The 27,347-nt window shown below is 48.8% G+C and overlaps 1 protein-coding gene across 1 annotated transcript in view; it reads right to left on the bottom strand.

Annotated features, from left to right (window-relative positions):
• Window positions 1–27,347, bottom strand: part of LOC116940668 (rho-related BTB domain-containing protein 1-like) — a 42,047-nt gene that overhangs the window by 12,253 nt on the left and 2,447 nt on the right. The window contains exons 2-11 of the mRNA XM_032950798.2: window positions 22,686–22,877; window positions 20,384–20,487; window positions 13,896–14,081; window positions 11,935–12,325; window positions 10,482–10,734; window positions 10,019–10,253; window positions 9,198–9,607; window positions 7,376–7,494; window positions 2,928–3,078; window positions 416–504 (exon numbers count right to left, since the gene is read on the bottom strand). Coding sequence (XP_032806689.1) covers window positions 416–504; window positions 2,928–3,078; window positions 7,376–7,494; window positions 9,198–9,607; window positions 10,019–10,253; window positions 10,482–10,734; window positions 11,935–12,325; window positions 13,896–14,081; window positions 20,384–20,487; window positions 22,686–22,877 — 2,130 coding nt within the window. The remainder of the gene's footprint in view (window positions 1–415; window positions 505–2,927; window positions 3,079–7,375; window positions 7,495–9,197; window positions 9,608–10,018; window positions 10,254–10,481; window positions 10,735–11,934; window positions 12,326–13,895; window positions 14,082–20,383; window positions 20,488–22,685; window positions 22,878–27,347) is intronic.

Below are 27,347 nucleotides of genomic sequence, written 5' to 3'. Positions count from 1 at the left end.
CCGGGATTATTGTAAAAATAAGCGCTCATTCATAAATAGCAGACGTTACGTAAAGCCGTGCCGCTGCTAAACCGCTTACCGTGCGCGACGTGACAGTGTAGGCAACGCGTACACACAGCTTACTTATTTATTCAATTATCCAGAATGAAAATTAGCCAGGATAAACTGCGAGCTCTACAAATTAGCCCGCTCCAGGAGATTACGCAAGCGCGAGGAAAGGAGGTAAAGGGGGCTGGCGTTCGCTGGCACGCACAGGCACCCGTTGAATTTTTGTTTTACGTTGACGAGATTCAAACGGGGACAAGACAAGCGAACTGAAAAAACAGCAACATCTAAATCGACCAAGTTTCATTTTGACAAACGTAGCTTTAAAAATGAAAGTGACATCAAGTTTCGGAATAGGCAACAGGCTCACCTGCGCTTGCTCAAGATAGCATATCGCCTCCTCGTCGATGTCCACACCTCTCTGCAGGTTCTCCGTCAGCCGCTGAACCGCGTGCTGCTCTGTTGTGTGGAGGGGGAGGATGGCGACACAGAGGCAGCGCGAGTTGTGGTTTGTGAAAATGCTAAAGTAAAACATTGTTTTCAAGCCACTGAGCTGAACTTAAAGGGGTTATTAGGACAAAGCATTGGGGGGGGGGGGGGGTGGTTACCTCCTCCACAGATGGGGGAAGCAAGGAGTCATCCATCGCTGCAGTGAATTGGCATCCATCACGACCCAGATCACCCTTGCAAATGAGACTATTCTGACCTCTGAGTTCTCACCTAGTTGAACATATGCACTTGGAGCTCACATCACAATGGTGTTGAATAGCAAAGGTTTCTATGCTAGTCTTTGGGTCTCTTTCGGAGTCCATGGGTCTAAGTGAAGTGCAAGCCATCACTTGCATCACCGATCATTGCCCCACACACACACATACGCCTTTGTAGGAGGTACAAAATTCAGTTTCATTTATTAGGTATAGCCCTGTGAGCCATGCAGGCTCTTGACTCGGGTGCAACCGCAACAAACAAGAAAATGAACAAGAAACATCTTAAAGTGACTACGCGCAACAGAAAAATCCAGGAAAAAACTGAAAAATCCAGGAAAAAATGAATCCATCTGGTGCTCCCCAGACGCCATCGAATCGCTTCTCCGCACGCAACGTCCACGGTTACAAATTTGGCGAAGGTGATAAAATAATCAGGCGAGATTTACGATTATAATTAATGAAAGTGTACAATGCTATATTATTGGGGGGGGGGGGGGATTCAAAAGTAACTGGTGGAGACAACAGGAGCGTTTAACAAAACGACGTTACATTAATGTGTCTTCATTGGGCACCGCAGAGTGCTAAAGTTGAACAAGTGCGCACCCACTGAGAGTTAGCAGTTTTCACAACATAATTTTTAATTACACTGTTACAGCGACTACGTTCCAAGTCTCTACTGCAATGCAGCTGCTGCTGCTGCTGTGAAGCAAGCGCGTCATCCTGTATCCCCCCCAACACTGCACGAGCAACAAACAAAAACAAAAATCTCCCCGACTGGGAATGATCAATTTAAGTCGGGGTCACGTTCCCAGAAAACACGACTTAAACCGATTCGACGTTAACTGATTAACCATTTCCCATGCAAATTCACGAAAGTACAGAAAAAAAACGTTCCAGCGTTTCAATACTCCACGTGTAAAGTCTTAATATTTCACAAATTATACAATTTAATGAGGAAGAATAACACAAAATAATAGAGGAAAGTAAGAACAATATCTTTTTTTAGTTTTCATTCTTTAACTAGCCTTTTGCCCGTCCAAGGTGTGTTTCAGTAAATCTGAAACTTGCAAGCGAAAATCAGCCCTGCGACGTGCTATATTCATTGCATCCATTCGTGTGCAGTTTGTAAGGGCGCGGTGACACAGACCTATTTCATTAAAAGGTTATAATCCCTTGTTCATCATGACGTCCTTTTTACTTTGATGTCTCAGCAGCTTTACGGAGATCACATGACGTGAGGGTTCTGCCTTTGTAGTGAGGGTTGTGAGTTGACGCCGAGGAGGGGGGAGGAGGCGCCTCGCACCACCACGTGGAGTGATGTCACCCGCTAATTATTATGAATGGCGGGGGGGGGGGGGTCCATTTGGAGGACGTCACCTTATGATTAATGAGGGGGGCTGGCCGACGTGGAGTCACGTCACGCGTGGGACAGACATTCTTGGCTCATTATAGTAGTAAATACTGGCAAAAAAGGTACCATGATAGTACGATATATATTTACACAATTACAAATTATACATTACATAAAACAATAAAACAAGATACATCATAGGTATTTATAGTTTCATAGGTACATGAATATTTGCATAGGGTATATTGGGCTCACATTTACATTGGGAACGATGGTGGCTTGAGTGAGCCGAGGTGGTGGAGAGGACGAGTGGTGGAGGCATTCATGAGCGAATGACAACAACAAATGACGCAGCGGCTCAAAGTAGTTACGGAGATCGCGTGACGTGGCCGAGCCACTTACAAGTGATAATAATAACGAGGTAAAACTGATGGACGACTTAAACTGAGAATAATATCCCCTATTTGCCAACGATGTGAAAATGATGAGATGTAAACTGATATGACATAAGACTGATAATTTCCGGCAAAGCGTTAAACAGACTGTTGGGGAAAGTGCTGTTAGTGAGCACCTATGAAGGCCGGCACGGTACACGAGGGAAAGGTGGTCAAGCACCACGCCCAACCACCTTTGTTTCCCCAGTGGCCATGTTTACACACCGCAGCGGGTACACTCTGCAACAGCCACTTGACCAACACACTCGCGCAACTCTCAAAACACCCAACACCCCCATTGAGATTTCGACTCGCAAACGGTGCATGGACACCCCTTTTGCCAATCCACTGTTGGATGAGGAGGAGCCGTGCGCATCCAATGCCGCTCACCTGTAAGGCTGATGAGGCGGGGCAGACAGAGGCGGTTTGCCAGAGCGATGAGCTCCATGGGGTTGAGGTCGGCCGGTGGCGAGATCTGGTTTGTGTAGAGGAACTCGAGCACCACCTTCATGCACGCCCGGCTCGTCCCCGGGAAGACCACCTACCGCACGGCACAGCAACCGCAGCGCCAGAGTTAGCCGGCTTGTGCTGACCGCCCGTACAGCAACCAAGGCAGTGTTCAACCGGCTTTTGCCGACCTTACACACGGCAACCACGGCACCAGAGTTCGCCGGTGTCATCTGACCTTCCACGCGGGAAGATTGATAAGAAAAAAAGAGTTGAACGGCTCGCACAGGACTGCTGCTACCATGCAACCCGGATTCCCGAAGAAAGCCTCGAGATGCGAGGTGACGAGCTCGAATCCCAGCCGGGGTTGTCTCTGCCGGCATTCATCACCACCACCATGTGATCGTTATCATCGTCATCATCATGACCATCATTGTCGTGCTCATCATGACCACCACCATCAAAACCATGAACAATCACCGTTATCATCATCATCATCCCCTACCGCCGAGACCAAAAACTGTGGGGAAAGTAAACAGTGGGCATACGATCATCACCGCTCGGTGTGAGTAAACAGTGGCAGTCCTGCAAATAGACAGGTCCCTGTGACAAGAACATGGAATTTCCACCCATGTTTTCGCCTTTCCAAACAAGCCCGTCCCCCATGGCAGCGCGCCGGGAAGTTGACGCTTCATGAAAGTCTGTACACGGCACAGAGCCATTTCCTCCGCCAACGACGACGGCACGAGGTCCAAATTGCCTCCAACGGCTTTACCACGGCACGGACGCTTCTCGTGGCGCACGGGCCCGATGGCACGGACGTGCAGCCACTCACGTGTCACCACTCCCCCCCCCCCCACCGTCACGTCATGGATGTTTAACTGCTCATGCCACGCATGAACGACTGGCGGGGTGGTAAAGGTCGCGGCGGCGGCGCAAGCTGGGTCGTCGCTGGCGCGTCCTCCCTCCCCGTTTGTTTACAAAACACGGCGCAACGCGAATCGGGGCCATAGAGCGCCCCCTCCCTGGGCGCTGCCCACGGGTCCGGGGTAGCATCAAGGGCGGCAATCAGCGCAGTAAACCCAACGGGTTCAAGGAGAAGCCAAACATCGCCGTCTCACACACCGTTTGTGCAGCAGAGATGCGACGCACGACGGAACACGCCGGCATTTCTCTCTTGTACAACGCGCTGCAATGTACTCACAAACTGGCATCTCGCTCTCTTATACAACACACTGGCATTCTTTATTTAATTTTGTTGTTGTTGCAAATGCATTAATAGCCAATGCCAAGAAACGAGAGGACAATGATTGATCGAGGCAGTTTCACAGCACTTTCTCACACACTAGGTTGGTTACGTTATGAAAACCTCGCGACGGATGTGAAACTACGGCATTACTACAAAACTATTTTCTCAATAAACATTTGTGCTTGCTTGTGTGTATTTGCTGTAGTTTTCGGTGACCTAAACAGTTATGTAAGCGCGGAGAAAAACAAGGGTATGGTTAATGAGTTCCAATGGGTTGAGTCAACAAACAACTTGAAAACACCCTAAAAGTAATTATAGTGCGCGAATTTTTGCCAACTTGGTGATTTCAGTTTGACCTTATTTGTCCCGCGTGTGTGTTGTTTTGTTTAAACAGCTGACCGTGCAGTGGCTGTGACTAAAGTCGCCCGATGTGTCTCAACATAAAACACACACACGCGCGCACACAAAGCCTGACAAAGAACCAGTGAAAATGTGCCACACAACCCGCCCGTACCTGGGTTTACACGAGCAGGTAAACGATCGATTCAACCCAGAACGGAATACAGGCATCCCCCCTCGCACAACGCGCGACATGCGTTCCTGAAAAAACAGCGCTGCAAGTCGAATCGCGCTGTACGAAGCCTATTTTCCCATAGGCACGCGGGTATATAAGGGGGGTGGCTTTACCAAAGAAAAAATTAAGTATCACTTAATGTCACTACTTGAACGCTGGATCGACGAAATACGCATAAATGTTGTACTTAATAATGATATCATTAACACGACAAAAATTACTTAATAAGGAGTAACTTCAGGGTATTTTTGAACGCTACCGTGGGCTGCTTACAGCAGCAGCAGCAGCACAATGCAAACCTCGCTGAGCTCGTCAAGGAGAATAAACCATCACGCAAACTCCGGTCGTCCTCGCAGCAGCTTTTGGCTGGGCCATCGTACAAAGATGGGCACCGCATCGCGCGCTTTCACATACGCTTCTGCGGCCGTCCGGAACGCTTTTCTTTCCGATATTAGGAAGCCACTGGATCGATGCACTTTCAATTCTAGATCGCAAATTTTTCGTGTTAAATTTGTTGTCCTTCCCTGCACGATTGGCCACGTACAGTCCGTGACACTGGGCATTGCCATAACGCGGTGACGCCAGCAGATTTTTTTTTTTCAAATGTCAAATAAAAAATGTTTTTTGGAACTCATTGTTGAACTATTTTTTGGGGGTATTCTCTTGAGCACGTAATTGTGAAACGCATTGCGGAAATGTGAAATATGTCCCCAAAATGCGAATCGCATAACTGCGAATTTGCACTATGGAGGGGGGGGGGGAGTTGCGTTACGCAAGGGACTCCTGTACAGTAAATCCCCGGATTGTGGAAGACCCGACTTACGGAAATCCGACTTTACGGAAATGCTCCCATAAATCATGTAAAAAAAACAATACACGGACAATTTTGTGCGCAGTTACGTAAGCGCAAGTACTGCAGCGCGGTGAGGTTGCGGATGAATACCGCGGAGCGAGAATTAAGGCGCCTCTCGCGCCACAAAAACGCCACCTTCACCGAGCCAGCTTCACCAGGATTAAGGTAAATGGAATATTTTGTAGCGTGACGTAATACTTTTCCTTTTGTAGCGTTACGTACTTGTTTGTTTCTATGCTTAGATCTTCCCCCCCCATGTTTCTATTGCTAGTTGTCTTCACTTTAAGTTTATTTCATGAGTTACTGTATGAAATGTAACACAATTACATTTCGATTGCTTATGGTCACAGCCAAAGGCCTAGCCTAATGCATGCTAAACGAACATTCGGAAGTGACGCCTTTCTGTTAGCAATTCATATTAAAATGTTTCATGGTATTCATAAACAATTGGATACAGTATATTTTCCATTCGTTTAATTATGGGTAGTGTGAGCGTAGATATTCGATGGAATTAATCGTAGGAAGTGCAGAGCACGCATGTATAGCAATACGACACAGGCAGCGATAGAAAACGGACGACAGTGCGATACAATACTGAGAGAAAAGTAATTAGTAATCTGGTAGGGGAGGCACAAGTATTTCCGGCTATGGGATTTTATCGTCGATTTTGTGGGGGGGAAATTGTTCAGTTTCTGACATACGGAAAATTCGGGTTAAGGATCGTTCTCAGGAACCTAACCCTTCCGTAAACCGGGGACTGTCTGTATTTAATAATATCAAGCATTTCATGAAGTTAAATAAATCACTAAAGTTTTTTTTAGATAATAAATGAACACAGGACGAGCAGATAATGAAAATGAAACGTTGCAAGCTTCGAAAACACATAGCTGCTATAATTAATGTACGTCTGTAACGTATTACCGAGCGGATGTTCGGCAGGTATCGATTAGCGCCAGTCAGCCTTTTTAATTTTTTTATTAAGGGGCACGTTTTTGGGAAGGGAACGAGCTATTGACCGGCAAGCACATTTCCCAAGTGCTCATCTTAAGTGGACAGGTCGGTTTTTTCAGCAGGCCAACGAGTTAAGACTTGCGCTGGGATTTCACTTTATTTCCCATATGAGTGTCCGCTTTATTGGTCGAACAGCAAATGCTGTCACGAGTCATTCCGAGCCGCTGACTCGAGCGAAACTCTTGCTTGTACGGGCACGGCATACATTTTGTTTGTTGTCCAGATTCAGCGTTTAACCGCATTAAATATGCCGCAGAGTGACAACGGGCCCCCTGTTGTTGTAATCCCCTGCCGAACCTTTGCGGGCCTTGCCCGAAGCTTTAACCGCGCCCGTAAGCACCCTCTCTGCAGCAATGCGCTCTCTTGGCATCCAAACTAAATGCGAACGTGCCATTTGCCTGGCGAGGCAGTACGACCCGCGGCCCGACGATCGGTAACATTTTATGGGCCGCGTTGAAAATTTTACCTGTCGAGTCGGCAGAAATGCCAAAAAAAAAGCCACACGGCGTTATTTCGAAAATAAATTATGGTATAATTTTTCACGAGGGCATCGCAGTGCACAGACTGTGCCCACCCACGCAGTGTGCTCGCCCTTAAATGTTTCTAAGACACACCTGACAGGTTTCGTTTAAAAAAATAAATTAAAAAATCGCCCGTGGCGACAAACGTCGAGGAAAATAAGACGCGACCGGGAAAAGACTCACCATGGGGCTGAAGCTCTCGACAAACGCGCCGCCAAACATCGCCGCCATCCAGTCGCAGCTGCAGATGAGGAGGGGACGGTGGGCCGACACCTCCCCGTCATCCGAACGGAACGCCACATCTTGCACGATGGCACAAGGGAGAAGACCGATAACGGATTACGGGTCGGGCCAGGCAAACCTATGAGCCGAGCGCCAGATAGCTCCCGTGAATTCAGTTCGCAAGGACAGCAGCCACGTGACGCCTAAGCCGCTTCAAAAATGAGCCCGAAACAACTTTTAATCATCAACGCAGGCATTTCAGCTGCACTAATAAGCTGCTGGAGGGGATTATTTTTAACGTGGAATCAATGTGCTGTTGATGTAAGGGCCTCTTTAATACTCGAACAACATGCACAGTCAGTTCGATGGTCGGTGATCACATGAGATATATGATGGAGAATATATTATTGCGCTTCTTTATTTTGTACTTATATTCTCCACAACGTTGCAAACGATTATGTCGTGATCATGCAGACTGCACCGTGTGTTGGTGTGCATGCGTACCGGGGTGCGTGCAGGAATCGCATTCAGTGCGTTTAAAATTTGCCTTATTTTTCTCTTTTGCTTAAAAACCTATACATTTTTCGATAACGGTGGTGCGCGCATGCGTGTATCAGGTACCGAGTGACCCACCAGAGGTATTTGAAAGTCCCAGCAAGGTAAAGCTTCCCCCCACCCCTGCAGTGCGATAATGACATCTGCTCGTGTAAACAGACCGCCAGGGAGGTCGTGTCACGTGAGCACACCCGCAGGCTCAGTGGCGGCCGCGGCTGCGGCGCACCGTGGCGGATGGCGCACGTCATTATCCATGAAAGTGTTGTTTACGCGCTCGCAACGCAAACACGCCGCACGGACGCACACGACTGCAACGACCCCTGAAGCTGACCAGAGACCCGTGGAAAAAAACAGCGCCGCCACCGTAACCTCCACTTCCCCTTCCCCACGGGGGGTCACGCTCCACACGTGTTTGGGCGTGTTTTTCGGGCAGGTTTTTAAATCGCTTCGACTTTTGATGAAGTAACGCAGAGCGAGTTTTCCGACGCAAGCCGTGAAAGGCTACCGCCCCGCAGTTCCCGCGCGCTACACCTCCTGCCGGACACGCGGCCTTAGTGAAAAAGCCACAACCGTTTTCATAATTCAGTGGCCACATGAGGCCTGTCGCTTCGAAGAGACCCGTAAACGTATGTACGTAATCATTTTTCACCATACGTAGCTAAACCGTGCTAATCGGAGGTGCGGGGGAAGGACAATATTCTAAACACAGAAAGCAGTTTTAAAGAAATTAGTTTTCAATCTAGATTTAAAAGTGCGTAGCTCCAGTGGCTTCCTAACATTGGGAAGAAGAGTGTTCCAGATGGCCGCAGAAGCGCATCTGAAAGCACGCGATGCGGTAACCGTCTTTGTTCGATGGCTAGCCAATAGCCGCTGCGAGGATGACCGTAGTTTGCGTGATAGTTTATGCTCCTTGACGAGAAAACGAGAGTTATCCATCACCGAAAACATCTTCACTGCACTGATCGACGTGTGCTTGAGTAGAAGATTTTCAACTGGGCAACACAGTTTATAATTAGCACGCCCGGTCATTTATGTCACTGCAAGTGGACACCATGTGTTCAGCCAGTAGACACGTTATTTATTTGATCATTATTGGACATCGGTGAGGTGCGTGTCACTTTGTTTTTGAAAATGTTATTTGGCCTTCGGTTAGGAAACAGTTTCCCCCACCGCCTGGCGTGGATTCCCCATGGTGGAGCAAACAAACAGCCACGAAGACCGCACTCACCCGAGAAGGTTCCTTTGGCGAGGCACTCCTTGACGCGGTTCGAGCGGCGCAGGTGGAAGGCCTTGGTGATCTCCTGGTTCATGAAGCCCTCATCGTTGAGCAGGTTGGCTACCATCATGCGCAGGTCGAACACCTCCAGCAGCTCGGCGATGGTGGCGATCTGCAGCAGGTTGTCTCCACGCCTCGTGCCCACGACCGTTGCGCCACCGCCTCCTCCTCCTCCGCCACCACCGCAGCTGCCGCCGCCGCCACAAACGCCGCCGCTGCCGCTGCCGCCACTGCCAAATCCACAGAATCCCAGCCCGCCGCTCTCGGGAACATCGAGCCGGCCGGTGTAGAGGTAGCGGAGCACGGCGAGGAAGGGACCCGGCTGCACCAGCAACGGGTCGAGGGTCACCACCGTCATGGGCCTACGCGCGCAATGGGAGACCGGTGGGAGACACGGAGCAGGTGAGAAATTGCCGTTATGGCACAATCACCGTGTATAGTCCGGGCCCAAGTCACTGTGAACTAAGCAGGCTTTAAAAACGCCTGCTCACAACTCTGATGAGAGACTTCCCGGTGTTTGCAGGCTTAGCATGTAAGTTGGTGCATCATAAATTATTTCATCCATCTGCTGAGAACTATATTTACCCCTCCACGTGTGTGTGTGTGTGTTCTCACTGGGTACCCTATTCAAGCACCCGTTGACGGCATTGGCAAAACAAACAGCCACGACTGCCACGGCTATGGAGAGGCCATCGTCCCCGCAGACAGTCTAACAAAGCCGCCACGCGACTTCCCTTCGCAACGATTTGCGTTCCGCCATCTCCGCCACTGACCGTGCGGGCACGACGTGCTGGGGGTCGTCCATGAGCTGCACGTGGACGCTGAGGAAGCCTCGGCCCCACTCCGCCAGGGAGCGACCGCCGGCCAGGTCGCAGCCGTCGCCGCCCCCTGCCAGGAACGGCGCGCCGCCTTCGCCGTCGCGCGCCGCGTGACCCCCGCCCAGGCCTGCCGCCGAGCCGCTTAGCTTCAGCGTGCCGTCGCTTTTCGACGTGCGCAGGGTGGCCCGCGCTGTCGGTCAGGCGGAACCGCGAGAGGGCAGAGGCACGAAAGAAAACGTACGTTAAAGAGGGGGGGGGGGGGGGGGGGGGAGGCCCACCGCCGTGGGGTCTTTTTTTCGCGGTCGTGTTGCACAGCTCCGCCGACGCGTTTAAATCGGTCATTTCCGTTCGCGATAAGCCACGGCGGGGAGGCGCAATTTATTTATTTTACTGTTTGTAACTTTTTTTGATTGCTTACCTCGCCCGGCGACGCACAGCCTGTGGCCATCCTGGGTGACATCCTCGTCGATGTCCAAGCTAATGGCACGCTTCACCAGCTCCTTCTTCCGTTGGGTGCCACCGATCTCTAATCTCCGGGGGTCGCAACCTGCAACATCCCAAGCCACGCCCTCTCCACCAATGGGATCACCCGAGGACGCAGGCTCGTCCATTTGATCCCAATCCATGGTGAAGAGGTCGCAAAACTTTGGCGAGGAGGTGGCAAGGTACACCTGTTTTGTTTCGTTTTAACCAACAAGAAGTTTAAGACGAAATCAAAGCTCTATAAGACATTGTCGGAATAATAATATGTGGGACAAACACGCACACATACACACATGCAAACGTGCAGCACGCATAAACTGTAAATTGGAAAGGTCACTGGAAATTCTGCCGAGCAGTGACAGCAGCAACGGCCAGGAGTCATTCATGCTAATAGCATGAATGACGATATATAAAATGAAAGTATTATTATTATTAAATGGGTGGGTTATTAAATAACCCACTCGTATTGGCCATGTAAATAAATCGGTACAACTCAAGTTCGGCTACTTTAGGTGGGACCAATTTCTGCTCTGGCCCACGGACTATGATTGTGCAAACTGCCAGGAAGAATTTTTGTTACTTTTTCCACTTTCTCTCATATATATAAAAAAACAAATTGTAAAACCACACCTCAATTCATCAATGTCCTTTTGTTACGCACTAATATTTATAACAGTTTTACGATTATCTTCAAAGCATCATCACTGACGGTGCAATAACCGTGTAACAATGCACCATATGAAAGAGGACTAAAAACAAACACTGCACAATCATCATTAACTTTAGAATTAACTTTACGAGACAAAATTAAAACATGTTTCACACATTACAAGTATGCGGAAGTTCGTCAAAACACGCACATTATTTAAAATCGTAAGAGCTGTGTTGGCATGACGTGAGCGCACTTACTTGGAGACGTAACCCAAAACAAAAGAGCTCTTATCTTCTAGCTAGTACTTGTCTGTGCGCGCCCGGCCGTCTCGCACAAGATTTTAACTTCATTAAAATAAAACTAAATTGTACAAATCACAGTCGGGCACCAGTGGCATCGCCGTCCCGACATATTCACGACGTATTGAATTCGCATTCCAGTGACATAACACCACAGTGGTGTGAAAACACACTTGGTCGTTACTTTGAATTAATTTTTCTCATTAACGAAGCTTCAAACAGCGAGGCACGCACGGAAAACCTGGCATACATATCCCCCGATGATAAGCGCCGTTCAATCCTTGGGTAGTATATTCCTACGAACGTGTTACTTGTCACCCTGGAACACCCTTGCAAACGAGATGTTCCACCTCAAGCGATTACCCAGGCGGATTATTTTCGCGAACAAAATTATAAAATCGCCTTCACAGAAAGAACGGCTCGAGTAACCCACCCACCTTGTGCGCATAGATCTTCTCGGCGCCGCCCAGCGCAAAGACAACGTCCGCGCAAAGCGGGCTGGCCAGGAGGCCGGCGGGCCCCGCATCGGCGTAGGAGGGCCCGTCGGCGGGGCAGTAGCAGCCCGGCGCCTCGGGCACGCACACGAGCGGCGGCGGCGGCTTGGGCGGCAGGCAGGGCGCCTGCAGCAGCGGCCGTTGCACCTTCTTCAGGTGCGACTTCCAGAACTGCAGGTGGCGGCGCGCGATGAGCGCCGCACGGATGGCGTTGTCGAACACGTCCTTGACGCCGAACTGCGCCACCACGCTCGTCTCGTAGTACGGGATACCCAGCTCCTTGGCCACCTCGCGACCCTTCTCGGGCGGCTGGATGTCGCCCGTTTTGATGGGCCTGACCGGCGCGATAATCAGCGGGGAAGGGGGGGGGGGGAGCGGGGGTTGGTGGGGGGGGAAGAGAAGGTGAAACAGTCACTCGCTGCGAGTCATGGAGATCCTGTTGCGTGCGTGTGTGGTGGTCAATGTGTGGGTGTGTGGGTAGGTGTGTGTGTGTGTGTGAAGCAGCAGTGTAGTGAATAGCATGCTGCGCTACAAACCCGGTGACCTGAGTTCGATTCCCACTCACGGGCAACACCAGTGTCGATTATATATCTGTACCGGTCCTGGGCTCCCCTAGGTCAAATCAGCCTCACATGAGTACGTAGTGTATTGTGTAAAATTATTGCCACTGGGGAGACAAAGGCAGCCGGGCGTGGTGCTAGCCACCTACTCCCTGCTGTACAGCGTGCTCGCTAACAGCACTTGCCCCAACAGTCTGTTAAGGCTATATGGGGGATCTTTATCTTTGTGTGGGTAGGAGGAGCAGTAGCCAAGCATCCAAGTCAGTTGACTCATAACAGTCGGCACCTCCGATTAGCACGGTTGGCTACGTACGGTGCGAAAGTAGTTCAACATATATACAGACATACCTGGGTCTATCCTGTAACCTCCTGCCTTTGACACTTCACCTGGACTAAAAATGCATCGAGCCTGGCACAAGTGCTTTGATGACGTCGCCACCAACAGTGGCGAATGGCGACTGTTGTTCTCATTGGCTCACGTCTGTGTCGTTATTGCACCCTGTTTTTTGGGCACGTGTGTGGTTATGTTTCATCATCTGATCGTCTACGTGTCTGTGTGTGGGTGTGTAATATAGATGCAAGTTGTAGATCACTGGTACAGCAGTTCGCGCACTGTGCTGTGAACCTAGTGAAATGGATGTAATTCCCGGCCATGGCTAACATCAGTGGGAATTATCTGATATGGTCCTGGGCCTCCCGAATGCCAACTCAGACTGAAGAGAGTACCTGGTACGGTGTGTAAGCCGCAGCAATAGGGAGACAAAAGTGGCCGGGTGTGGTTTCAGCCTCGTGTGCCGTGCCAGCCTTAATAAGTGCACGCCCCAACTAGTCAGCACTTTCCCCAACTAGTCCATACATACAATTTCAAGGACAGTGCATATCATTATCAGAGTTGTCTCTTTTTGTTTGCATTTTGACTGCTTGTGTTGTGGTTATTGCAAACATGATCCCTTGTATAAAGGTGTCAGTTTTGGTGCCAGATAAAAGGGTAAAAACCTATTACTAGTCCCTACACATATTTATGGAATATTTGTCTTTGAACCGTACGTGTGCATCAGACCCCCAAACCAGAGGTTGCCAGTTAGAAACAGCGTTTCCAGGTCAAAAATATTCCCCGAGAGTCCGGCTAAGATGTAATATTCTGACAGTGAGGGATGCCCATCTTTCATTTGCGGGCAGCTTTCGAAGTGGTGGGCCTCACACGCGAAATCAAGCAGCGGACCTTCACACTTGGCCTTCGCAAAGGACTCACTTCCCCCCGCCCCGCCCCCTTTTAACCGGATCAGCGAGAGGACACGTCAAGCACTGGTGACGAGGGGGAACGGGGGCTCTGGCTGCACGCACTTTGCCAGCGGTCGGCGCGCCCGGTTCACCGCGTCCAGATCGGCGTATCTCAGGTCAAGCTGGCAGCCGACCAAGATGACGGGGGCACGCGGGCAGAAGTGCTTGATCTCGTGGTACCACATGCTCTTGACGTGGCGCAGGGAGTTGGGGTTCGCGATGGAAAAGCACAGGACCACGACGTCCGACCTGGAAAGGAGAAGTCAACAAAAACACGGAAGCGTAAAGGGGGGAAACAAAGAGAGGAAGAGGTCGCAGAGCCACTGTTTTGCTCTTCAAAATGTACGCACTGGCATGAACAACTTAGAGTTTCAACTAAACACTCCACGATTATTTATTTTACCAGGTAAGGCCCACCGAGCTATACTGTACAACTCTTTCAGAAGAAACCTAGCCACAAATGACAGCTCAAAGAAGTAGCTTATCGCGTGGAAATTTATAGCAGACAAATAAACTAAAACGCACGTTTCTAAAGTTGGAGGGAAAACCGGAGAACACGGAGAAAAATCCACGCAACCACGGGGAGGACAGGCAAATTCCAAATATACAGCAGGCGTCAAAGTCGGGATTGAACCCACATCCTCCTGCATACCAGGCGAGGTAGTTAACATCTTGCCTCCATGGAGCCCCATAATTTTGTACCATGCATAATTTTCTATACCTTTGTTGCAATACATTTTTTGTTGTTTATGCTTTTTTTATATATATACCGTTTCTAGATGTGGTTATTCATTGTTATTTTCTGAACTTAATAATTTGCTATAAATAGGATGTAGCCCTTACTGTGATTTATGCATATAATTATTGTAGTGTTGGGAGATGCAATTAGCGTGAATGACACTATATGAAACCGAAATCATTATTATTATCCAGCATTCACGTTGTAACGTTTGTGCAGGGCTTTCAAGGACCATTAAAATAATCACAATCTATAGCTTTATTTTTATTGCTCTATTTAAGAACAAAACAGGAAGAATCCTCCATAACCTTGTCGCAACCCTCCACCACCCGACAGGGCCAAGCAGTAAAAAAAATGTCTATTTGTCTTTTGTCAACATGACGCATTTTTTACTGATTGGCCGTGTCGGGTGGTGGAGGCTTGCGACACACTTATAAATAACGTGATCTAATCCAAAAAACTTTATTATGAATAGTACTGGTCGCGAAAGCCTACGTGTTAAAAGTAAGCAAGTCACTAAAAATAAATAAAGTATATAAGTACAAATTGTAAAAGTATTTGATATATTAATTCCTGCCGATTTTTCAACACTAAATGCAAGCTTGGGCAAGGCAGCACAACAACAATAACAATGACGGTCCCAGAACCAACAACAACAACAACAAAATGCACAAAACTAATGTAGGCTTTTCAATGACATGTACTGCATTGGAATAATCAAGAAGGAACAAATTACACAAACACTAGTAGAATTTAAAGGGACGTGATATTCCATGACGCGTCAAAAGACCTTGGCTCACATTCACTTGACTCTAACCTCTTTGTGCTCGAGACAAAAAGACCTGCCCCACACAATAATGACTCGTGCCCAGAGGCACACTTCCTGTACAATTATGCGCCGCCATTCGCCTGAACCGCAGGCTCGAAGCTTGATGGCACAAAGCGTTCCACTCCCGTACTTAAAGGGTCATTGAATTAAAATCATCCGCGTTATTGTAAGCAGCACGGTGGCAGCCATTCCCGTCTACAGGGCAACGGATAACAACGTGCACAAAACAAAGACTTAGCCTATTAACAGACTGTTGGGGCAAGTGCTGTTAGCGAGCACCTATGAAGGCCGGCACGGCACACGAGGGGGTGTGTGGTCAGCACCACGCCCGGCCGATTTGTCTCTCTAGTGGCTATGATATGAGACAGCACCAGGTACTCATTTGAGGCCGAGTCAACCTATGGGCAGGCCAGGGCCGGTTCAAATAATCGTCACGGGTGTTGGCCGTAAGCGGGAATCGAACTCAGGTCGCCGGATTCGTAGCGCAGCGCGCCAACCACTACACTGCCGGATAACAACGTTCCCACAACGCGGACACACACATGCGCACACACACACGCGCAAAGCCTACCAACTGCAGCGCAGAACACGTTGAGATTCACCAGGTACAAGGGTGGTACAGGAAACACAACCACACGCATTGTGTGTTTTGCTCATTCCAGCCCCCATAGGCTGCCCCAGATATATCCGTGGGTTTCCAGGGCAGGGGTGGCGTGCAAAGAATTTGATGCGGTGGAAACCCTCACCGCCGCATGAGTAATCCAGCCGTCTAATGATATCCGAGGGCGTGTTTACGCATTCAAAACCCCACGCTGCACCCAACTGCATACTGCCCATAGGCGGAGTTTGACTTCTTTATTTTTGGGGGCAGGGGTTCGCTTGGGTCCCTCAGATTAAAAATCACGGGTGCATGTAATATTTGTTTTCTTTATTGTAAACTCCTGAAAATAAAATAAAGATGTCCAGTTTGGAAGGGGCATTGCCCCCCCCACCGCCCGCCGCTCCGTGCCCCCACCACCCCCGCAAACTTACCGCCCTCTGTTCCAGGTAATGCGGTGGCTGTGGTGACGTTAGGGAGGGGTCCCATCATTGGCCGGGTGTCACAACGGTAACACACACGTGTCTTCCTGCCAAAAAAAGGGGGCCTGGGTTCCTATTGCTGACGACTCGGCCGCCTTACTGAGTGGAGTTTTTTTTTAAATTTTCCCCATTGTTCGGCATGAGTTTCCTGCACGAGTTACCCGGTTTTCTCCCATAACAAAAAAAAAGATAATTTTACTTCTATTGACCAAACGTCCCATTGCAAAAAAAGTCTGCAAGTGCGCAGCTCCCTTCTATATGACAGCCCCCCCCCCCACTTCTCCTTTCCCACCTCCCACGCTGCGTTAATTTTAATAAAAGAACAGCCAACCCTGTAAAATCCAAACTATACGCCTCCGTGTACTTAGGGACGTGCATGACCCGTAATGCTGGTCAGTATGTGTATTATTGGAATGTACCATGCATTAAATCTATTTTTTTTAATATCCTCGTCAATCGCTGCATTGGGATGACACAGCAGCAACAACATCGTCATCCCTTTTCTGTGAAAACTTGTGAGAACCCTCCTGACAAAAAAAAAGAGTCTTTGAGACCCAGCGAGGCTTTCCTGGGTGAACCAGCGGAATAATAACTGGACTGAGCGACGCACCAATAGCACTCCTCACGCTAACACGCGTGGCTTCTCCCAGCCAATATCTGTCGGTTGTATAGATCTTCTAAAGGCCCTCCCTTAGTATAAATAAAAATCCAAACACGGCAACCAGACAACATTCGACGAGAGTAATTCATCAATCCCAGTGACACTCGGTTATTCACAACCGATACATTTAAATGGTTTCCATTTAGTGAAAATAATTTGATCCAATACCCCCCCCCCCCCCCCACGTGACGTAGATCGAGACTGCCAAGCGGTTCGTAAATAAATTACCCACGCGGTTATAATGGTCGGCTCCAAAACGCTCCGAGCAGGACGTTCATCGCCATCCCCTTGACGTGCTCTTGACGTGTCAACGAAAAGCATTTAATTGTCACGGAGAAAACCGCGGGTAGTCGCAGCTGGCAGACGATTGGTTAAGGCATCGGATGACCAGTTCCGCCTGGCCGTCGTCAGGGCGGCCGCGAGACACAATGACAGTGCACGGACGCGAGCGACGGACTCACTGACTAGAGCGGTTAAGGATGGCCAAACACTCCCCCCCCCCCCACCGTGACCGAGGCAGCCTGGAGAGAGACCGAGGAGCGAGCAGATTGCTTTTATCCATACACAGCTCACTAAAAATTGAAATGCCAAAAACCAGTTCGGAATTTTTCAGTTTCAGCCGGATCGGCTGGGATGATGCTAAATGTGTGTTTTGGCAGTAATTATTGTTAAAAGCAGCCCATTTGTCGACGGACGCTGCATCTGCATTGACTGTTACCATAATAGCAGCAGCCACCGGTCAAAACGCATTAAACCTGCATTAATGGCACGCCCAATGAAGACTGCAGGGATTTATATAGGGGTGAGCTAGCGTGGACAGTCAACAGCAGCCCACCGTTGGCTACCTAGGTGATACGCCCTTCTCCATTTTTTTGTACAGCAAATGACAAAATATAGGGGGGGAATGCTACTAGAAATAAACACGCCACCTCCTTTGGCAAGAGCACGTACGCGCGCACACACGCACGCAGAACCAGCATTGACATGGGCGGTGGTGTATCGAGTCATAAAACCATTACACGGTGCCAATGCGATAAAGCCACGATGTCGTAAGTCAGAATGTGCTCGGGCAGATGGGATGGGAGCCATACTGGTAAATGATTAAGCAGTCAAATGGACAATCCTCACAGCAACGTGCAGTTGGCTTCACCTCCCCCCCGAGCTGCTCAACCGGAACACCCAAGCTTCCTTTTAGTCAGCATCTTTTTCTCCACCGGCGGTGGCATAATTTGCACACAATTGCCAAACGCTAAATTCAAATCGCTGCCTCCGACCCAATGCTGCTCCGCTAATCCACTAATTAAATAGAGCGTTACTGGTCGGGAATTTATTTTTTCACGCTTTATCGTCTATTACACAAAACACACCGCATTACGTCCAAATCACCACAACAGCCTAATCCGCGCCGAGCAGTTTTTTATTTTATCGTGATGTCAGGTGATCCACACCGATTTCAATGAAATACAAACGCGTCCACGCGATATCTGCGATTAATTTAATTCCCCGCAATCCGGGCGCCCAACCGAAGCGGAGCATCTTAGCCGAGCGGCACAGTCGCCATAGCGATGGGAGGCGGGTTGCCACGATGCTTATGTGCCGTTTCCAATGGTAACCCGGGTAAGTGCTGCTGCCCGCTTGCCTTTAGCCTCGTGTGGCTGGAAGCACGGCTGCAAGCGTCGAAAGCTGTCACCGCCGATAGGCCTCAAAGCGGCAATGTCCGCTTCGAGATTGTCAACATTGAGAGGCTGTTATCGTCAATCAGCCCGGATCAGATTGCGGGAACCACCTGATGTGGCCGTAAATGTTTGGCGTTCCAATTTCCTTATGCAGCCAACAATAGTGAATTACATGATAACCACGTCAAAAGAGTGGGGGGGGGGGGGTGTCAAGTAATTCGCTCTTCTTAATGGCCGTGTAAATAAATGGGTACACAACTAAAGTTTCGCTACCTTATATGGTACCGATTTCCGCTCCGGCCCCGTGAACTGTGATTACAAAAGGCGAGTTTCTGGCAGTGTTAGGTCAATGCTGACATTCAATGGCGTCAAAGAGCTCCTGTGGAAAAGCACACCGCTTTGAAGCTCGAAACGGATCCCGGCAGGAGGCAAGGTTTTAGTTACGATCGTGCGATATTAACTATTGAACAACGCGATCGCAAGGCTCGGCTCACGAGGTGCTCAGTAGCATGGCAACAACAAATTAGAAGTGGCACCTATGTTACAGGACACACTCATTTATTTTATGTTGAACGAAACGCCTTCAACGTTCCAATGGACCAGTGCCAAAACGCGACGACTGTAAAGATGTTTTTGTTTAAGGCAAATCGTGACCACTTCATAGAAATGAGCCAGCTTAAACTAAACTAAAAACTATAATATATTTGTATTTTACCAGGTAAGGTCCACTGAGCCATATAGCTCTTTTTCAGAAGCGGCCTGGCCATAAATGATAGCTCAACGAAGTGGCTTATCACGTCAAAATTTATAGCAGCCAAATACTCTAAAATCATGTTTCTAAATGTGGAGGGAAAAACCGGACGGAGAAAAATCCAAGCGACCATGGGGAGAGACATGCAAACTCCAAACATACAGCAGGCATCAGGGTCGGATAGAATCCATGACCTCCTGTATTACCAGGCGAGATAATTAACATCTCACCACCGTGGCGCCCGAGCTTGGCACAACACATGCACTGTGAACACCGTAAGTAAAAAGCCAACGAAAATGAAACCAGGTTCTGTCTGGCAGAATGCCAAGGGTGAGAGGCTTGGGTCAAGGATTGGGGTAGGCGGGAAGGAGAGTACTATTGTCTGATTGGCTCGTTGTTTTTCTTATTTTACTTGGTTTTTTACACAGTTGCTGAGCACAGGCCCAAAGACCAGCAGCAAACCCGCACGAGCAAAGTTTTAACATAAAAGAAAAGGGCTTTCACCTGCCAGTATGTTGGTTGATCACAATACAGTCAGACTGGTAGAGCGAGTCCTCGTTATGAGTTGGAGGAATCAATGAGTGAAGTTCAACGAAACAATAACGAAGAGTAACAACGACACCGCCGATCGCCAGTGAGCGAGCGGCCGAGAGTTAGGGCTCTTGTTTGAGTTGGCACGTGTGCTCGCCCACCCTGGCCAATTCAGTGGCCTTTTCTTGGGTTCCTACGGCCGTTCACTCCTGCGGTTTCACTGCACCACGGCGCGAACGTCACGCGCCTTGTGTCGTGTCATCCTGCGTCGTGCATCGCCGTACCTGCTGTAGGCGAAACGCCGGTCCTTGTGGTGGTCTCCAAACGTGTCCCAGAGGCGCAGAGAGACGCTCACCTCGTCCACCACATCCCGCGAGCGCTCCAACACCTGGTAGAGCCGGGAGTTGTGGCCCGGCGGGAGAGCAGGGCAGAGCCGACACATTTAAGATGACTCCCCCCCCCCCTCCCGCCCTACCCCTCCCTCCCCAAGAGCGCTCGCCACGCTTTGCAATAAGAGCTCATAACGGAACCGCTAGTTTCACAAGTGGCAAAGCGCGCTCGGGTTTTTTATTACAAGCGGCAACCCTCGACGTCTTTTCCCAATGCCGCGGCGGGTCCAGGCACGGTGTCCCGTTTCATCCACGAGCCGACGCCAACAACTTCATGAGGTGGCGGGGTCAACCAAAAGCCACGCAGGAGTACGTGCCGATCACAGGGTTTTAAACGACGGAAGTATGGGGCGCAGTTTGAAATGTTCTACTGGTCTAGATGAGGTAGGTGGTGGAGTGTGGGATAATTGGTGGGGGGGGGGGGGGCAGCGGGAAATACAGGGGGGGGCCCATGATTAATACAACAGCGCAGCGGCACTAACTTGATTTAATCGTCAATCCCGGGGTGGATGCGAGAAAATCGTTATTAGAATTTTTTTACCTGCGACGCGATCTGTCAAAGAATTTTTCTCACACGCTTGTCAAGGGAGACGCAATTTTTAAAAATGCAATCGTTAAAAGCGGTGGGAAAAAAAGCAGGGCTCCAGTTGTCTCCAGCGGTAGCTTCCGAGACAGAGGTCTCAATTTAATTCCGATCATTACCAGTGAGCCATAATTGTGCTAAACAATGTGTACCGTGTCATTTCACATCTCCGTGCCCATCCACTAGCGCGCTGCCCACACACATCGTTCAGAACCGCTCCACGGCACAGAAATCCTACTTAATCTTGCACTCATTGTGGATTTAACACCAACAACGGGCGCTCCGGGGTGCAATTACCTTCTTTTGTCAGGTCTCCCATCACCGGCCAACTAAATTTAAAACGACAGGCATTGGCCCTAATACTTTGGGAGCAATGTATTTCTGAACGCAAAATTGCAGTCGCAAACGGGCCAAAGGGATATCCCTTTTCCGATCAAAGGAATAAGGCACACGAGTTCACCATCCGCAATGAACGTTAGCAATTCAAGTGGTCGCAAGTATGTTTTGAGCAGATCCGAAACGGAATCAAAACTCTGGTCATCCTCGCAGTGGCTTTTGGCTAGCCGTCGAACAAAGTGGGGCAACTGCATTGTGCACACTTTCGGATGCGCTCCGGCGGCCATCTGGAAGCTCTTCCTTCCGATATTAGGAAGCCACTTGAGAGCTTTGCATTTTAAAATCAAGACTCATTTCTTTAAAACTGCTTTTTGTATTTAGTTTGTTGTACTTCCCCCGCACCTCTGATTGGCACGGTTGGCTACGTACGGCGCGAAAGAAGTTCAACATAAACACAATATATATTTATCCTGGAGAAATCCAATGAGCTACGTAGCTCTTTTTTTAACAGATGTCCAGTAAAACGGGCTCGCAGGCGATGCTGGGCATCTCGGTGCGTCGCGTAATGCGTGAGAAACCTGGGTGAAAAAGCGCGCATCAATGCACATTGTGGCACACTTTGAATTTTATTTACTAATATCTTTTTCAAGACACCAAAGCGCGTATGCCGGTGCATGTTACTCCACATCCCACTCACCAGACAGGTTCCAAATAAACCCCTTAGCAAATTTGAGCATTGACATTTATCATTTATCAAGAGTCACTTATGAGAAGCTAAAACACAGCAAGTTATACAAGAACAAGCCGTGTTTTATAACGAGTACAGGAGCACTGGAGAGGACCAGCAGTGGCGTGCTTTGCGCATTGAGCTCGAAACCCAGTGGCCTGAGTTCAATTCCCAGCCTTGGCTAACGCCAGTGGCGAGCGGTATCCGAACCGACCATGGCACCCGCTAGCCAATTCGCCTATCTGCAATGACTGGCATGGTGAAATATGGCAAAAAACTCAACATCCAATACGGTGCCAGCTGAGCATTCTGACTTCCGAGCCACCCGGTCACCTCTGCTCACCACTTTTATTAAGACGAGACACTGACACCGCACACACTGCATCCCTCATCCCCCCCCTTCACCCCCCCCCCCCCGGTACCCTCCCCCATCCCACCACCTCCCCCCCCAAATCTCTCTGCCACGCCTGCCCAATTCAGCAATGGCCGACAATTGGCAAGGTGTGTCGCATGGCACATCGGTGAAACATCGCCGGCTGGTGCCAACTCACCTCCTGGCACACGCGGTATTGATCGATGGCCCAGACGGTGGGCACATGGGTGGCCAGCAGCTGGTACTGCGTAAGCGTCGCGTTGCAGGCCCGCGCACAGATGAGGCGCGTCTTCCCGACCGCATTGTCCCCAACGACGACGCATTTTATCGTCTCCACGTTGGGACGCTCGTAGTCCATGTCGATGTCCATCTGCAGCCACCGGGGTGGACACAGAGGAGACAGAAGCACCGGCCATTAGCAAGCACAAAGCAAGCGCCTTAGCTCCTGCGTTTTTTTCCAATGGGCTCTCGGGTCGTACCAGATGCTGTTCGGCGTGGCGCCTGACGTTTTTGCTCCACGTGCATGGGGGGGGGCATCTTCAGGAGCCGAATTCATCATCGTTATCAACGGAATTTAGCTCCTGAAGAAGTACCCAACACCGGTGTGAAACGTCGAACATCATGCTGAAAAACGCGCTGCAACCCGCAAACACATCGGAGAGCAATATAGCACAACCGTGGAAATGTACACAATAGCATAAACTCCCAAGTTAACAAATAAACATTCATCAAATAATCATCATTTATTTTCCATCCACTGCTGGATGAAGGTCTTCCCCCCATGCCGTTTCAATCATGAGGATTGTTTCACCCAAATGACCGACATGTGAAGCAGGGGGTTCAATAAAAAAATAGGGAACCAAGTGAGACATGTAAATAAAAAATAATTCTCATCATCACCACCACATCGCCATGTTCTGTCTACTGGTGGATGAAGCCCCATGATTCCACTCCCCACCCCACCATCTTTCCCTCTGCTTGCCAGCATTCACCGTGACGAGAAAGTGTGAGACCCATTTCACCACTGGAGCAAAGAGAGGCTGGGGAGAATTTTTGTAAATCTCACTGCCTCCACGGTGAAAGGGGCAGGGATGCACAGCACGTTTCACAGGAATGTAAACACGCAAAAAACACAACACCACACGTTCTCCTTAATATTTACATGCAAACGTACAATATTTTCACGAGATTACTACAATAAAGATCAACCTATTTCCAGGATTAATGAAACCCTCACAATTACTCGAACAGGGTTACGACGCAGAAAAAAACACGACATTCTGATTTACATAAATGTCATCGATTATTGATGCTGATATGTGAACCGCTCCTGGGCCCCCAACGCTCTCCACCAACCCGCAATGACCAAAATGGTGAAGTATGGCCAAACGACCCCCATGTCCAGTCCAGACATTGCGTGCGGAATGTCTTCGTCCAGCAGTGAATTGACAAATGGCTGCACTCTTATTTTATTTACGAACACCATTGTCGAGCGACATCTGAACTGCTCCTGGTTGGCTGGCATGAAGTATGGTCAAACCCCAGCGACCAACAATGCATGGGAGGAAGGACCTTCATTCCCAGTAGTGGATTAACAAAAAAGGGCTGCACGTTTCATACTGCATATCAATGGACCCACAATCATAACACTACAAATATTTTGGCAAAAAAAAAATTCACGAAACCCATGGTTTTTTTCGTCTAGTTGATAAATAGGCCGCTCGTGGCAAAGCCCCCGGAACAATCTGTGATCTCAGGACGGGTTCTCTCGGACCGCGCGGCAACAACAATCCGCCTGCTGTCCGCCAAGTTGGTCCCCGTCTTGGCACTCCCCGGCATGCAGATTGGCTGCTCCGGGAAAGACGATACGAGCGCACTTCTGAAGAGGATATATTCCCGGGAGACGTGGCAGTGTAGCAATGGAATGGACCATCTCCCATGTTTTATTAATTTTGTTCGTACGGCTAAATATATTTTTTTAGCCCTAGCACTGGGTAGAAAATATAGGGTAAGTAATTTTGCCAATATTAAAACAATAATGTATATTTCCCCCCCATCCCCCTCCCCCTGCGCTCACGCAAATTCTATTGTAATATATTTAATTAACATTTCTATTTCCATTTATTGTAGCGCAGCTACTATCGACAAAGTGTGGACAGCTGCCAAATCCGGATAGGCACATTTAAATGGGCTTCGCAATTAATAATGAAAACTGCCCATTTGGATAGGTTCTTCCATTTTTCTTGCATGTTGCAACAAATTATTTATAATAAACTCTTTATACGGGGTATCGCCATTAGAATGACTGCTCGGTCAGCGTCGGTTCATTTTATTTAGGAAGGAATCATGACCAAACATTGCAAGATAGCTCTCCATTCCAGCTCTCCGACAAATGTTCACTGGACTGTACTGTTTTTGATGCAATAGAAGGCCATAGACTATCCAAAACCACATTTATTCAGGGCGAGAATTCTGAACAACCAAAGCCTACAGGTAATTACTATTTCAGTGCTTATCTATTAAACCAATCCATAAGAAATAAAAAAATATTCATTAATGACCCTGCCTTAAAAGAAAAAATACAGAATAACAATGTTTCAGCAATGGCCCTACTTCATAGCACCGACGTTTCAGGTACTGGCCCTTCTGCATTGCACTATGTGCTATGAAGAAGGGAGCCAACTACCCAAAACTTTGCCTCATGTATTTTTTTCCTCTTAAGGCAGTGTTGGTGATGGGTGCGTTTCAATTCTAATTGTTTTTGCTTGCGCACCACTGCCAATGCAACAGCACCAAATAAGTCATTATATATTGCTTTATGGATGGAGCAGCATTCCCCGTGGCAGATTACTACAATAGTGAAAGCGCCTTTATGTCAACAGAATTGACGGCACGCACGCCTTTAACTTATGAAAACACAAGTCAGTGTGCAATGTTTTTGCATCGCCGTCAGTTCAAACACCCCTATGTTTTGAAAGGAAGCAAGGAATGAATAACAAAGAGCCCCACGTGCCGTATTTCTGGTGCCGCCGATATTGAGCTGTAAATGCAAACAAAACAGTGGCATTACAACACTCTTGCAATGTGTACAAGCAATGATTCCAACTGCCGTCGCATATATGTCATGTGCCACACCTAAGGTTGGAAAGGCCCTGCACTAATTACAGTAAGACTGTAAATTAGTGTATTATGAATTTAATTTTAAAAAATCCATCGCTTATTTGACAGCTCTATCCTGAAGCTGGTGGCACTGGGCCAGGAAATACAATTCTCGATATATATGACACACACCGGAAGTTGGCGATTTATTTACATTCTCTGGCTACAAGACGGTTTATTAATTGTGGGAAAAAAACGAGCCAACTCTTTCCTGTTCACGCATCTGGGACACGTACCCAGGCTTGGTGTGAAATGCTCCCACAGGTAAATACTGAATACCATGTAACCAAGCACGCGACTTTACAAAACACACACACAAGAAACAAACATGAGCAACAAGACCAGCCAGGCAGCTCGATGTAACCGCATAGCCCACTGTCAAACCCCCTCAGATCACCTGCCAACCACTCCTCATTGACCAACCACTCAGGTCATCTGTCAACCAGCCACTCAACTTACCTGCCAACCACCCAACTCGTCAACCAACCACCCGGTTCACTTACCAACCACGCAACCCAGCAACCTGGCTCACCTTCAAACTCGCTCATCAACTGACCACTTGGCTCACCTGCAAATTATACCCAACCCAAGAGTCTACAACCCCAGTTCATCAAAGCCACGCACCCTACACCAGCCATCCAGCCCATTGACAGCAACCCACCCCATCAGCCATCCGCTGAAATTAACAGGCAATCGAGTGAAGGCATCCACCCCTTCTCCAGTAGGCCTGTAACGATAGACCGATACAGATTTTACTAAATATTGTTATGCTCACAACATGTATTTACTGTGAAAACATGCATGCTGTTACATGTAGGCTCAGAGTGAACGAAACTGTACAAACAAGATAATATAAACACGTGGAACAACACAAATGACATGGCAAAACTGAGACAAAACAATAGTGTTTCTTTAATTGAATCACGACCTCGAACCAGTCACCCTATCCTTCCACTAAAGCCATAACAGAGCTACACAGGCCAACAACCAACCCACACTATTCAGCCATGTCAATTAACAGCAAAGGCACTTGACACAGCCACTCAACCAATTTGTTGGTGATCAGGCCATCAGCCGACCACTCAAACCATCAGTCACCCATCCAGATAGCCCATTAACCAGTCACCCAGCCCACTGTCCAGCCACTCAGCTGATCTGGCAATCACTTAGTCCATCAACCCACCATTTTATGCAACCATTCAACCCCATATATGCAGGCCACCAAGCTCACGAGCAAAATCAAATCGGCCAAGTCATACTGCTATTCAGTTCACCCATTTCAGCAACCAATCCAGTAGCAGCCACCCTCTCAACCGTTCAGCCAAGCCATCCAGATTAACAACCACACTGATGAACCCACCCTATCCATCCATCCAGTCCAATACCCATACATAACACCCGAGAGCTAGCCGCCCCACTCCCCAGCCCCATCAACCAAGCCAAACCACCCTGCCACCTTGCCCATCATGCCGCCTCGAGGTCCATCAACCAGTCACGCAGTCCATTATTCACCCATCCACCCCGCCAATGTTCTTGTTGGCAGAGACAATCAGTCCCATAACCCACTTACACGCGGTCCACCTACCAGCACACCATGCAGCCTATTAAATGCATCTAGTCATCCAGCCGGTTACCAGACACACAACCTGTAAAACCTGGCAATTTGCTCAGCCATCCAGCC

This window comes from Petromyzon marinus, chromosome 9 (assembly GCF_048934315.1).
Source record: "Petromyzon marinus isolate PM22_M1 ecotype Great Lakes invasive population chromosome 9, UKy_Petmar_22M1.pri1.0, whole genome shotgun sequence".
Classification (NCBI taxonomy): Eukaryota; Metazoa; Chordata; class Hyperoartia; order Petromyzontiformes; family Petromyzontidae; genus Petromyzon; species Petromyzon marinus.
This window is presented reverse-complemented; position numbering and strand designations above follow the sequence as displayed.